This window comes from Hydra vulgaris, chromosome 05, assembly GCF_038396675.1.
Source record: "Hydra vulgaris chromosome 05, alternate assembly HydraT2T_AEP".
NCBI lineage: Eukaryota > Metazoa > Cnidaria > Hydrozoa > Anthoathecata > Hydridae > Hydra > Hydra vulgaris.
The window spans coordinates 18735294-18750000 of record NC_088924.1 but is presented as its reverse complement, the minus strand read 5'-3'; the positions used below and the strand labels follow the sequence as shown (position 1 = coordinate 18750000).

Below are 14707 nucleotides of genomic sequence, written 5' to 3'. Positions count from 1 at the left end.
ATAACAAGCTTCACAGTAGAGTATGAACTTTGGTAATGGTTAGTTTTACATTTAGCGCTAAAGCTTTCCATTATAGAGGCAAATTTGTTTTTAAATCCTTTTTAATTTCTAGTTACTTTCTCATCAAATTGAGTGCAACATTAACAAATTGATCTCTTTGCATTAAAGCCATAAAAGTAGGAATGTCATGTAATGTTTTCCAAAGTACTTTTAAACCTTCGTTTTTAGAATGAAACACATCAGCAAAGAAGTCTTTTAAACTCAAAAAACTCATTAACTGATTGATTTCTTTGTTAAAAAAATATACTTTGAACTTAACGTGAAACACTTAAATCTTACATCACTTACTGTATGCATAAAGTCATTTTGCGCTAATTGGGAAAGCTATGACAAAATGTTTTTTTTTAAAACAATAAACGATAACTTTTGTTTACTTGACTAGATTATTTATTTACTAGCCCAGAAGGAAACAACATAATAGCAGAGCTAATCGAGACGAGTTCCCTTCGTACCTAGGTACTACTCATACGCTGAGTAGACGTAGCCGGAATTTGAACCTGCAATCATGCTGCTACAGCTGATAATAATTTCGATCAGCGCTCTAACCAACTTAAGTTAATAAAAATTTATTATACTTTTTAAAAAAAGTGAAACTCTAAAGTTAATAATAATAGCAAAGTTATATTCTAAATTTTGGAGCCAAAAAATGCTTCTTTGATTTTCTTCTTAAGGAATTATAACATATCTGGTTACTTTATAAAAACCAAAATCAATATAGTTACTATACCTAAAACTATTTTAGAAATTTCTTACTGAAAAAATAATTTATTAATATATTTATATTAGTCAAATTTGAAATGTTATAATTTTTTTTTTGTATGCTGATATATATCTCTTATAAACATAAATATTTGCTACTTTACATTATATTCTATATATAATGGTATATATTTCAGGATAAAAATATATTTAATTTGTGTCCTAAAGAAAACGAAGTGTTACAAAAAAATTTAGATATACATTTGGGTTGGAGTTGTACTAGAAAATGGTAAATAATAGATTTCCTCCAATTTTTAAGGAACTTAGTTAAGATTGCAGTATTTATATAAGTAATCAAATAACAAAAAAAGTTGTAAAAAGGTTTTTTTGAGAAAACACCCATCCCATCCGTTTTACCTAAAGAGAAATATAGAGCATATAATATAGAAATATAAGAGCAGCCGTACCACAGTGAGTAGCGTGCTTGCCTCAGAAGCTAGAGATCCGTGGTTCAACGCCACCTCTAGACATGTTTCATAACATCGGTAAGGAAGGAAGCGTGAACTTCCTTTCAAATGCTCTTCCGCAGTAATGTATGATAAGACAATAAGGAATTCTTGGGGCATCTAAAGTAAATACATATATATTTATTTATATATTCTAGTTCTACAAGCTTTAAGATTAATGGAAATCATGCATTGATCTAAAGTTTGGTTTTCATAAACAGTTTCTTCATCGTTGTCATAGAATACTATACCATCTACTTCTTCATCATCAGTTTTAACATTATCTTCTTCATCATCAGTAAGGTTGTCAACAGGTTACAACGGTGCGACTAAAAAATTGGTGTTTTAAGACGTACCATTTATAACCTAATTCGTACCTGAGCATTCAATTAAGGAACAATAACAATTAAAACGTTTTTTTTATTAATCTGTTTACATGATACATAAATGTTTAGCTAGTACGGACATCTCATACATATATATTTTTGTATTGCTAATTCCAGCATATTTGTTATGCACCCATGATATTATTATATTTTCTTCTTGATCATCGCCACAAGTAAAACAATACCAATCATCTTTCGTCTTTTTAATTCTTAATGCCTATTCCATCTTAATAATATGTTTCTTTTATTTGCCGCATTTTTTCTGTTTTCTTTATCATGTGCTTCTGTTTATTATCGGAACAGGAGCCAACGTATATAATTGCTGCTATATTTGGCTTATAGATACATCCGTTTTTACACCATGGGTTTTTAATCGCTTTAGAAAGATCTTCTTGATTACAGATGCTTTCAATCTCAAATGTAGGAGCACAAAAAACACAATCAAATTCGTAATTATTGCACGGCCAAATACCGACAGACAGGAAAACATTCAAAAGAATGTTCATGCAAACTGCTTTTAAATCCGTAATGCCTAATAACTCTGAAAAAGTAGTTTGTTCAACTTTGTTTCCGCGATTTCTTCTTAATCAAGAAAAAGACGCATTTTTTTAAATATTGCTTCTGAAAATTTTAAAAAATAATTTGTTTAAAGGTCGGAGTTGTATGAGCAGGAAATAACAATTCTATAATGCTATATTCGCACGCTAGGTCTGTAGCATGAGTATTTTTTGTATGAGTAGTGTGTCCATTTAAAAGAAGAAGTACTTACTTGTTCTTACTTGACAAATGGCAACCATTCAACGAAAAGTTTAGATGTTGTTCATCCATTTTTAAAGCACCCAAATATAGTACCGACTAGTTTTTCTTTCTTTAGTGTTTCATGGTAATATTTAAAAATGCGAGGATAAACGAATTGTTTATCCTCAACTTTAAATATTACCATGGGAGGTATGAATTCCTATGCAGCGTTCATGCAAAATACACCTAGTTGTTAAACTTCTTTTACAACTTCTAGTGCACCAACTTGATGTTTACCTTATTGATCAATTATTTTGGATGGCTTTTGAACGGTGGACAACCCTGCTTTATCAGTATTATATATCTGGTCAGCAGTAAACTTGTATTCATTAAATACGGATTCGTATTTATAAAAAAAAATCATTGTATTTAGTGAAAGTTGATGTTGCCGCTGGTAAACTCAAATATAATCAAGAACTGTCCTTCAAAAATTTGTACAATCATTTTTCCCCTCCAAATCCTTTTATACTGTTGAATCGATATAGCAACTTTCTAATATTTTTCTGCCAATCGATAATGAAGTCTACTTAGATCAGTTGCCCGAAAAAAACTCTGGTGTGAGTTATCTATTAGTTTTCTATCCAAGAGTATTGTGTTAATAGCATAACAGTTTTTGGATTATTGAATTTTACTAATATACTAGACTTTTTATTTATTATATCTTGCTTCATGAAGCTTGCAAGTAATTTTTAAACAAGTTTGGTTTATGACTTTAGTATTATTTGAATGACCACCAGCGACCATCTTGAGGAAGATTAACTGGAAATGGTTGTTAGAAACTAATGCCTAATATATTTTTTGTTGCTATTGTTGTTGTTTTAAACTATTAAATATATATAAATACTATCCACTCATCCAACTGCCATACTTTTAGTAAATTTTATATTACTCTAAGGAACCATTTTTATTACGGAGCACCGTAGAATAGTATTAAACTAGGAAGTTTCTTGATGCCTTGACCACCGGTATAGCTTATGACTAAAAGTCATACCACTGCTCCACAGCTGCTTATTGAAATATTAAAAAATACAAAATACAAATTTACAAATTAAATTAATCTTGTTGTTTTTTTGTTTTTATTTAATTTTTTTTAACTTTTTCAAACTTTGGTAGAGAAAGAAAATGTCTTTAATTTTGAGCACGCCATAACTAACATTATATAAATCGCATTAATCGTACTAGTTTATATTGAAAATTTTAGCATACTAGAATCATTAGAACAGATAGATGTTTTTTTTATTACTTAAAAAATCATCATTTTTTGTTAATATATAATAACATATGTATTTAAAGAAGCATATGATAGTTTGTATAATTATTGCTTTATATTGTTAGTATGATTACCTCCTATAATTAACAGAAAAGTTTAACAAATGACGCATGTTTGCATTTCAAATAAATTATTTACTGCAAATTATCATTATCTTTTCGATAAACATTTTTTGAAATCTGTTTTCGATTTTCTCGAACAACCAGTAAAAACGACCAGTAAAACGTTTTATCCTTGATCCTCAGAGTGTGAAGAGTTAACAAACTTTTGTATGAGTTCAATGTTTCTTTCAGTCCTTTGGGGCACTTAGATGTTTAATAAAAAGCAAAATTTTTTTATAAGAGGATATCAAGTCTAAATTTTTTTAAATTAGGCGTGATTCTAAACAAATCTTTGATTCCTTAACGAGGTGTAAAACGACAAAAAAAAACCAGCTTTCACAGATAACAAATTCACAAAACTTTGTATTTTCATCTACTAAAAGAGAAAGTGGTTTCTCTCTATTAATTTCATGTTAGGAACCTCGCGCTCCAACAAATTCTTAAAAAAGTCAGACTTTATTTGAATTTCAAGGTCTGAATCAGCAAGATCCATAGCTACTGTTTTAGGTGAAAAATACCAAGAGCGAAGTTTTAAACTTTTTAAGAGTGAAATTCCTACATTAATATCTCATTCCTTTTTAATGGCTTTTGCTTTTTTTGAATAAATTGAATTCATCAAATACTAAATGTCTAGCAAGACTGTATTTTAAAAACCCTGAAGCATCAAATCATTAAAAAAAACTCTAGAGACAAGAATCTGCTGATCTTGATTTTATAACTGGCAATGTTAATTCCTAAGCCACGTGATATAAAGCTATTGCCATGAATCTAGTTTCATGACAGGTGCCTGGTTGAAAAATTCTAAAGTTTTTTAGCTAATCTCACTAAATGTTAAGAAAGAAAGCTTAGTATTACACAAGATGCCTGTAATCTTCTGGGGGAAATAATTCAATTTCAAGAGCAAGTTTGATATAGGTCTTTGTATCCAAGTATACAATATGATATAGGTCTTTGTATCTCGCGAGGTTAGAATTATTTTGTTTTATCTCAATTTTTTAAAAAACTTGAGTTATTGATTGTGTTATGTACATCAAAATAGTGTTTTTCTACTATAACCTAAGTTATAATCAAAAAGTTGCGGAGATAAAATAATAAAAATCTTTTTGTATACCTTCTCCTAAAATTTTTATTTTTTAAATTGTTTTATACCAAAAAACTCTATACATGAAATTCATAAAACTCTTTTATGTATTTCATGTATGTGAAACACATTTAAAAAATGTAAATATTTTTGATATGTATTTTATATATGTAATGCCGACATTATAGCCACAATAAAGGTTTCTGAAATACTCTTGTCAATAATATAATTGCATCCTTTTTCCTTGTTGGTTAGTGTTGTATCAACACACACAGCAAAGTATTTATTAAATAGTATTTTAAAATTTATTAAATTTTGAAATACTTTAGTATTTCAAAAATTTAATAAATTTTGAAATACTAAAGCTCTATCAGGTGCTTTACCTGTGTCACTTGGAACAATTCCTAAAAGATAATTGTCCTTGTGTAAAAATTATGGACTAGTAAAAGATATAGTAATTCTATCTCTTCTAACTGTATGTTGTATTTCCTCATACAAATGTGTAACAAGTTTGACATCAAAGGGAACAACAAGATATTTTCCTCTTATTACCTTGATATTATTTTGTCTAGTTTCATTTCCGTGATACTAAATAACCTCATAATGCTTCGATCTAACTGTTTATATTAATTTTTTTCATATCTACTCTTAGATAGTTGATGATACTGGCTATAAAGATTGTTTGATCTTGTAAGTTTAAAATGGTCCTTACACTGAAAGGAGTTGTAGCTGCAATCAGGCCATCTTGAGTAATTTCCAAAATGACTAGTGTTGAACCGGATCAAAGCGTGGTACATCAATTATTTTCTTATTAATCCTCATCAAAATTATAACTTTTATTACCCAGAATGTCAGATTTAAAAGGCCTATAATAATATTAACAAAAGTGAAAGTGGAAAACTACAATCATAGTTTATTCTATAAAGTAAGATACAACGTGCATGTAACCAGTATGCATTTTAGTTTTCATGTTGAAAATTACCTGATGCAGATATTGATTTTGTCTCATTTGATTATTTCCATCAGCATTTATAATTGAGGGTTCTAAATCTTCCAAATCCTAATAATCGTATTTCTTGTCTAGAATATTGGCTTTTATAGACATTTTTTTTTTCTTATAATTTGTATACAACCGGTATCTCTCTTGTCTACGTTCAATTTTCGCTTTAAGTTATTAATCTAAGTCTGCTTATCAACTGTTTTCGAGCATTTTTCAGATTTTCCAAAAATGCTAAATCATCCTCCTTCCTCTTTTTTTTTCTTGATAAATCTTTACCGAATTTTATAATCTCTTTAATGTTGGGTTTTTTAATGTCAAAAAGTCTCCATGATTGATTGATTTTCTTTAACTAACTTATCTTTGGTGTCCTTCTTCCAAACCAGCAACGTTAATTTGGTGGTTTATAGCAATTTTTTGTGACTTTTCACAAATTTTGATAATATAAATTTTAAAACCAATAATATAATTTTTAAAACCGCAGGACTGCTAGATATTCAATATTTTTCTAGGAAACATAATTTTCTTTTTTCCGATAACACGTTTTTTCTTTACATTTCATATTAAAATCTGATTCCATAGGACAAGAAAAATTATCATTAATACTTTTGAATTGTTTTAATATATTGATAAAGTATTAGAAGAAACCAATTAGTTGGAAGCTATTTCTGATTTAAAAAAAGAAATGTGAGATTTAAAAAAAAAAGGGGCCTCCTACGACTTGTAAATTGTTAGAAGTTGTTGGAGGCATATAAACATAAAAATGCAATCAAGTATTGAAAAGAAGACGAAACATTGCTGTCTCCTACAACTTGTAGCTTGTTTTGCAATTACATAAATAATGTTTAATCTTTATTTCTAAATTATATTTAATTTAAAAATAAATCATTAAACTTAATTGATGTCATTACAAAATAATACCTTTAATTAACCTGAAATTATGTTTACAAAGTTCTCTTTCACAATATACAATTTTTTTATTATTATTTTTGTTAAAAGTCTAAAGTTATTTAAAACTTTTTGCGATGCAGTGTTATTCTATTCATTGAATAAAAAATTAAACATTAAACTACATTTTACTTTAAAGTCGTCCACAAATTACGTCACGCATTTTTTGACTATTTCTCCCTCGACCCCCCTCGTCATAATATTGTAACACTTTTGTAACCAGGGTTGTTACGACATAAAATGTCTGGCAGATCTGTCGACATATTATCAGACATATTTTCTGCTAGCATAAAATATGTCCAACATATTACCTTTCGGCATATTTTGACATAATTTTATGTCTGAGTTATTTTCTGCTGACATAAAATATGTCAGACATATTTTCTATCGACATATTTTGACATAATTTTAGGTCTGAATTATTTTCTGCTGACATAAAATATGTCAGACATATTTTCTATCGACATATTTTGACATAATTTTAGGTCTGAATTATTTTTTCTGACATAAAATATTTCAAACAAATTTATTGCACATTTCAGCTTAATTTAAAGAGTTAAATAAAAATAGTTTAACAAATTTGTTGCTTTTTTGCAATCAATTATGCTTCATAAAACTTTTATTTTAAATCCTATAAGCAAACATCTGTTGTTTCATAAAGGTCTTTTTTTGCCCTTTTTAACGATGTATCATTTGATAGTATCGACTAGTATTGCATGCATCATTTGATAGTATTTGATAGTATTGATTAGTATGGATTAGTATAGGCGATTTCCCTTATTAGAATGTAAAAAGCATCTCAAGCTGAGTTTTTATTACTGAAAATGGTTTTTATTAGTATGACAAACTTAAAATTATTCTTTTGATTAAAATAATAATTAAAAAAAAACATTTTCAGTTATTTGTAATTAATAGTTGATTCATTCAATAAATTATTCTCCATTTTTGACTTTAAATCGTAAGGAAAACGAAAAAAATAATTATTCACATATATTTCACTCAAAGCATTTATTTCAACTCATGCAAGTTTATGACAGTCAATTATGCAGTTATAATGCAATTGTGAATTGTTTTATTGTTTAAATAAATCATAACTATTATAACTAAAAGTATATTATTCGTAATTAGTTATAATTATTACCGGTTAGTCTTCTTAATATGAATTTAATGAGCTGAATATAATTTTTGCGAAATAGTTCAAATTCTTAAGCTTAAATGAATTTAATTTGGCACGAATTTTTTGAAATTCTGTGAACCGTTTTTTTCATAGAATCTTTTGAATTCAATTTTTCATAATGAAATTTTTTTTTAGGATCAACTAATAATTAAAAATAACTGAATAAGTTTTTTTATTATTATTATTTTAATCAAAAGAATAATTTTAAGTTTGGTCATACTAATAAAAACCACTTTCAGTAATAAAAACTCAGCTTGAGATGGTTTTTTCATTCTAATAAGGGAAAGCGCCAATACTAATTAATATTAATCAATGCTATCAAATACTATCAAATGATGCATCAATACTAGTCAATATTAGTCAATACTATCAAATGTCAATATTAGTCAATACTATCAAATGATACATCGCTAAAATGGGCAAAGACCTTTATGAAACAACTGATGTTTGCTAGAGTTAAAATAGAGTTTAAAGAAAAAGTTTTATGAAGCATAATTGATTGCAAAAAAGCAACAAATTTGTTAAACTATTTTCACTTAACTCTGTAAATTAAGCTGAAATGCGCAATAAATTTGTTAGATTGATTTTTTCTTCAAGAATATCAAACAGCAAATAATTCAGATATAAAATTATGTCAAAATATGTCGATAGAAAATATGTCTGACATATTTTATGTCTTGTTAAAACCTTGTTTGTAACAATTTCCGTATGAGTCGTGACAAAACCACTAACCACTCCCCCCTAAAACGTGACGTAATTTAGGGGCGACCTCTTATCAAATTGGTTTTAATGAAATTAAAAAATATTGATGATAAACGAAGAAAATTTTTAAAATAATGGCTAGATGTAAAATTTGATTTTTTCATACAGCACTTATACTAGTCCTTAAAAATACGAAAACAGTTCAATTTTACTTATGGGTGTAGAAAAGAAATAAATACAGTGGTTAATTGTTTTTTTGCCTAAAAATTGTCACCCTATAAGGTGATTTTAAATGTACTGCGAGCTCTAAGATCTATTTTAAAATCAGGCAAAAAAAATTAACACTTAAAAATTAAAATTACTTCTTTATTACTGTTTTATTTTATATGCATTTTATTATTTTTTTTTTAATGTATTTTTCTTTTATTTTCATTCTAACTTTTTTGTATATATTAACCGTAGATGTTTTTTACGTCAGAGGTTTGTCGAGCTCTTAGCTGTAAGTATTTTTTTTTCATTGTTTTTTTTGTTTTTTGTTTTTTTTGAAAAAAAAAAAATAACACCATGTCTACTTATCTTATAAAGATGTAAAAATTTTTCTGAATAATTAGAAAATATATATATAACTTAACTATCAATGTTTTTAATTTTGTTGTTAAAAATAAAAATATATCATTTAAATAAGCTAAAATTGCTTTTTAAACTTGTTTAAAACTCGTATTATTTAGTTAATAAAATTTTTTAAGAGTAGAAGTGATAATGAGAATAAGAAAAAAAATGCTTAGAATTCCTAAAAAGTTCCTAAAAAGTAAAATTAATTTTGTTGCATAAACCAATTTTTATATTTCTTCATGAGAAGTAAAAGTTATCTTGTTAAAAAATCATTTCATGGTTTTTTAAAAGAATAGTAAACCTGTATTTAACTAACATTAATTTAGCTTTGGGCAGCCTACTAACTGTCAGCTGTTTTTAGTTGTGAAAAATTAATGAAATTAATGACTAAAATTGTTACATGAGTAATTACATTTCTTTTTAAGTATTTGTGTTCTTTTTTTAGTCATTGTGTGAGTTAATTGATGTAGAGGAGAGCGGGGTTGGTTGTCGCAAAGTTTATTACTAAATATTTAGATAGGAATTTGAATTTTTAAATTGTGCAACAGAAACTTTATTTAAAAAAGACATTCAGTTGTATTAAATAAAATCTCTGATCATGACCTAATCACTCCATTAGTTTTTAGAAATTCAATCATACCACCTGAAGGTATTAAGCCTCTGCCTATTGTAGGTCATAGGTAGAATCAAAAACAGCTTGCACAAAAACTTTGGGCCGATGTATGTATAATCATCGCAAAACTTGATTGTTTTTATGATCTAAACTCAATGTTGGTCCAATCTAAACAACCCGACGTTGATTCAATGTATATGGATTATATTTGATCCAATATATATAATCCAAAATTGATCCAATGTATATAAATCAACGTTGAAACAGTGTATACAACCAAATTTGCGAATGCAAAATTATATATCTTAAATAAAATCGTCCTTAAATGTTAAAATATCAAACCACAAGCACAAATAACATTATTAATGAGTAAATTCGATTAATATGCGTTAATAATAGCAATATGCCACATAACTTTCGCTATTTCTGACTTTTTTCTAGTTTATAAATATACTAATTTATTATTGCTCTGTCTTTTCCTTTAAGAACATTGAACACTCTAATTGTAGAATACAATAACATAGTTTTCCGATAAACATTAAACGCAACGTTGAACCAACGTAAAAACAATGCTGTGCCAACTAAAAAATACAACGTTGAATCAACGTAAAGTAATACACTTTGCCAAATTATAATACAATGTTGTGCCAACGTTGGATTTTTGTTGTTGGAAACGTCGCATTTGTAACCCAAATGATATAAAAACAACGTTGGCGACGATGTTGTGCCAACGTAACTTGGAACATTGTTCTAACGTTTTACCAACGTTCGTGCTAGCTGGGTAATGATAAAAGCAAGCAAACTAGTAAGACAAAAAATCTTAATTTACATGTGAATGGAAGTAAAAACAATTGTTCACGTCGAATTTCGCTAAAAAAAGCACTTTGACTGTTTTAAGTTTATCTGAAGATAAAGAATAATTACGTATCTACTTTTTTGAATCAATATCTAATAGCAGGTCAAGAGAACAGTGGATTCAATGTCAGCTTTTCAAAAAATGGGCTTATGAAGAATGCACACCAGGTTTATTGCATTTATTTCTGAAATTTATTTTTCTGACAACATTAATTAAAACACCATTTTTAATTATTATAGTGTAAGTTCTGTTGTACTTTTGAAAAAAAACTAATGTTTTTAGTATATTACATTTATATTTAAATTATTGCAAGATTACGATTATTCCACGTCCCTGGAAGTACCGCGCTTAACTTTTTTCTCTGCGCAGCGACCTTATTTGTCAAAGTTTGTGTTTTGGAATGAGAGAGTTAAGAGAAAGTTGTAACCACAATAAGAAGCCTCCTCGACTATAGTGGCCTCGGCCTGAGGATGGTAAATTTATTTAAAAAAAAATTTGTTATGAAAATAATCTGAAAAACTTTTGTCTCAGAGTTATATTAACAAAATTAAGTTGTACACAATTTGCATTAACTGGTTATAGTCCAAACATACCAAGAAATGTGACAACCAACCTCACACTCTGTGTTAACTAACCCCTTTGTTAGGGTTGGTTGTTACATAGTAGAGGTCTTTGAAAAATGATTTTAAAACAAAATATATTTAGTTCAACGTCATTAAATTGTTGTAATAGTTACCGGAAACAGTTAAATTACCTTTTTGGTAACCAAACCAAAGTTTGGCTTTGATATAATGAAAAATAAAATGTGAACAGTCTAAAACTTAAAAAGTGTGACAACCAATCCTGATGTACTTTTTTGAGTATTTGTGTACAACCAAACATGCATATTTTAAGTAGACGATTCTGAAAGTATAAATCTTTAATTTTAAAAATTCAAAATACTTCCTTTTTTCAATCATTATAACTTACTTAAAAATAGTATGACGTTCAATTACCTTATTAAAAAGACGCCAAAATTCAATTATTTCAGACAACGACAGTTTAAACATTTATAAAAGTAGAGAATGGAATTAGAAGAAAGAAATTGTTAATCAAGATAAATAGAGCTGTAGAAAATGCTAACTCTCCAATGTATTGGGTTTTCACGGTTACCATGATAGATCAATAGTGAAATTCAAAAAGACTTAAAATGGAGGATACTAGTTTGGTTTAAAGTTTACAAACAAATGAAACCGCATTTAATATTCTTGAAATTTTCACTGAATATAGCTTGTAGTATTATTTATCTAAAAATAAAAAGATTTTTTCAAAATAAAATTTAATTATGTCGTTAAAAAAAGATAACGATTTCTCTGCGGTTAAAAAGGTAAAGAACACTTGTAGTTTTATTAATTAAAATTAATATATATGATTTAAAGAAATTAGACTTGATTTCAAATCGTCAGTATTTTGCTGGATTACCTTTAGAGTTAATAACAGCCTGGCAACGACGCGGCTTTGAATCTACTAGTATAACTATAACATCTAATGGAATCTTTGACTATTCTAATGCAATTAAAGCAAATATATCATTTTTACTTGTTGGTGTTTGACCCTTTCATTGACGATTTAAGTGTACTCATAACTCTTAATTGGATTGAGATCAGGGCTTAGTTCAGATTACAGAAAAACTTGCTACAGATAAATGGTACCCTGCTATAAGCTGAATTTAAAATCAATTATAAATATTTCAAGTATTGCAAGAAAAAGTCATTACAGCTTAGCCTCTAGTTAAAAAAATGTCACTAATTCATTTGATGGAAATCTTGAAATTTTTTACTGCAGATTCTACAAAATATTCTTTTTATAACCATAGTTCTTTTTATAACCACTCTAAAAAGCGAATTTTTTTGCTGAAAAACTCTTAACTGAAGTATGCTTTGGTCTTGTTGAATAATTTATTTTTTTTTGGTGTAATTTATTTTGCCGTTAAAGAATGTTTACATTGCATATACATATATCAAAATTAATGGCTGGAGCAAAAAGAAGGCACAGTTTGCCTCATCGCCGAGCTCCATATATATATATAAAAAGTTCTACATAACCGTAACATACCAATATATATAAAAATATAAATCAGAATTAAAACAGAAAATAACTAAGAAAATTAAGAAATTCAAAACAGTAAATAATTAAGTGTATAAAATTTCATAATTAACATTTTCACAAGATGAATTTTTAAGACCATCCCTTAAATTTCATTCATATAAATAAATTTGTTTTTATTTGATTAAACTTACTTAAAAAGAAACTTTTAATGTCGAATAAATTAAGATCTTGGAACAGTAATAATCATTTTGATTCATTTTTAAATTGCTCAAATGTAGTCTTGTTTTTGTTGACAATCTCTGGGAATTTTTTTCACAGATAAGGTCCACGGTATTTAATTGAAAGGAGGTTAATTTTAAATTATACTTGAGAAGAACAAAGTTGTTATCTGAAACCTTTGAATATTTATGATTAATTTTATTAAAATAAGTTTGAAAATTTTTTGGGGATAATCCCATTTTTGTTTGTAAACATAAACAATAAAACTTGGTGTAAGCTGAGTTTATACCCATTTAAAGCACCGAGCGCACGTGAAAGTGGTTCGGAAGGAGTATTCTGTAGGCTCTAAACACTATTCTGCATGAATGTTTTTGTTTGTTGTAGATTTTCTTAAGTTTTGTGTAGCCAGTACTAGCCCACACAATATTACAGTAAGACAAATAACTGTGAATCAAGGTAAAATACAATTTTTTCAAGGATGCTACTTCTAGAAAAGGTTTAGCTTTAAACATAATTGAGATATTTTTTGAGAGTGTTGTTTCAATACTATTTATATGTGAATACCACAGTTTTCATCTAGTTTTATTCCTAAAAATTTTACGTAAGTTTTCCTTTTAATATAAGTATTATTAGCTATAAGATTTGGTAATTTTAGTGGAATGTTTTCTGATTTATTTACTTTATGGAAAAGTATATATTTTGTTTTATTCACAATTAATGAAAGTTTGTTACTTACGAACCATTCATTAATTTTACATAACTGTTCAATAACTATTTTAAAAAGTGTTTTAATATCTCTGTGAGAACAAAAAAGATTGGAATCATCAGCAAACAAAATTAGGTCTAAAAGATTTGTTGCTAAGTACAAGTCGTTTATGTACAATATAAATCAGAGTGGTTATAAAATAGAGCCCTGAGGAACCTCTTAAGTTATGGAATATGGAATTGTGTTATTTTGATCATAATATAAAAATTGCTTTTGGTTTTATCAGATACCCTTTGAACCAAAGTAAGTTTTTCTTTTTCACTCCGTTATTTTCAAGTTTTTTTATTAATATATTGTGATTTACGGTATCAAAAGCTTTTGACAGATCCATGAAAACTTCTAATATAAAACAGTCATTATCAAAGGCGTTAGATATTTGATTAGATAGTTCAACTATTGCATGTTTAGTGGAATTTTTTTTTAAAACTAAATTGCTTGCAATGCAATATGTCGTTCTCAGTTAGATAATTATATAACCTATTATACATTATTCTCTCTAGCAGTTTTGAAAAGCAAGGTAGTATAGATATAGGCCTGTAGTTTAAAATATTTGACTTATCTCCAGATTTAAATATTGGTTATACGGGCAATTTTTAGTTTGTCAGGAACAATACCTGTTTTAAATGAAATATAAAATTTTTTTATTCTCTTTTTTTTTTTTCGTTATTTAGGTACTCCAGGAGACCTAACGGTCTTGTCACAGAGCACCGCGAAAGTGTAATTAACTAGGAAGTTCACGCCTCCTTCCTTAACGTGACGCAAAAATATGTCCAGAGTTCATTTCGAACCTGGACCTCCTGCTTCTCAAGCAAGCGCTCTTACCACTAC

The 14707-nt window shown here is 27.6% G+C and overlaps 1 protein-coding gene across 5 annotated transcripts in view; it reads left to right on the top strand.

The window, feature by feature from the left end:
- LOC136080659 (coadhesin-like) overlaps positions 1-14707 on the top strand; it is a 94869-nt gene that overhangs the window by 26568 nt on the left and 53594 nt on the right. For all 5 annotated transcript variants that reach the window (XM_065797598.1, XM_065797594.1, XM_065797600.1 and 2 more), the window contains exon 2: positions 9188-9224. In XM_065797598.1, the coding sequence (XP_065653670.1) occupies positions 9188-9224 (37 nt within the window). The remainder of the gene's footprint in view (positions 1-9187; positions 9225-14707) is intronic.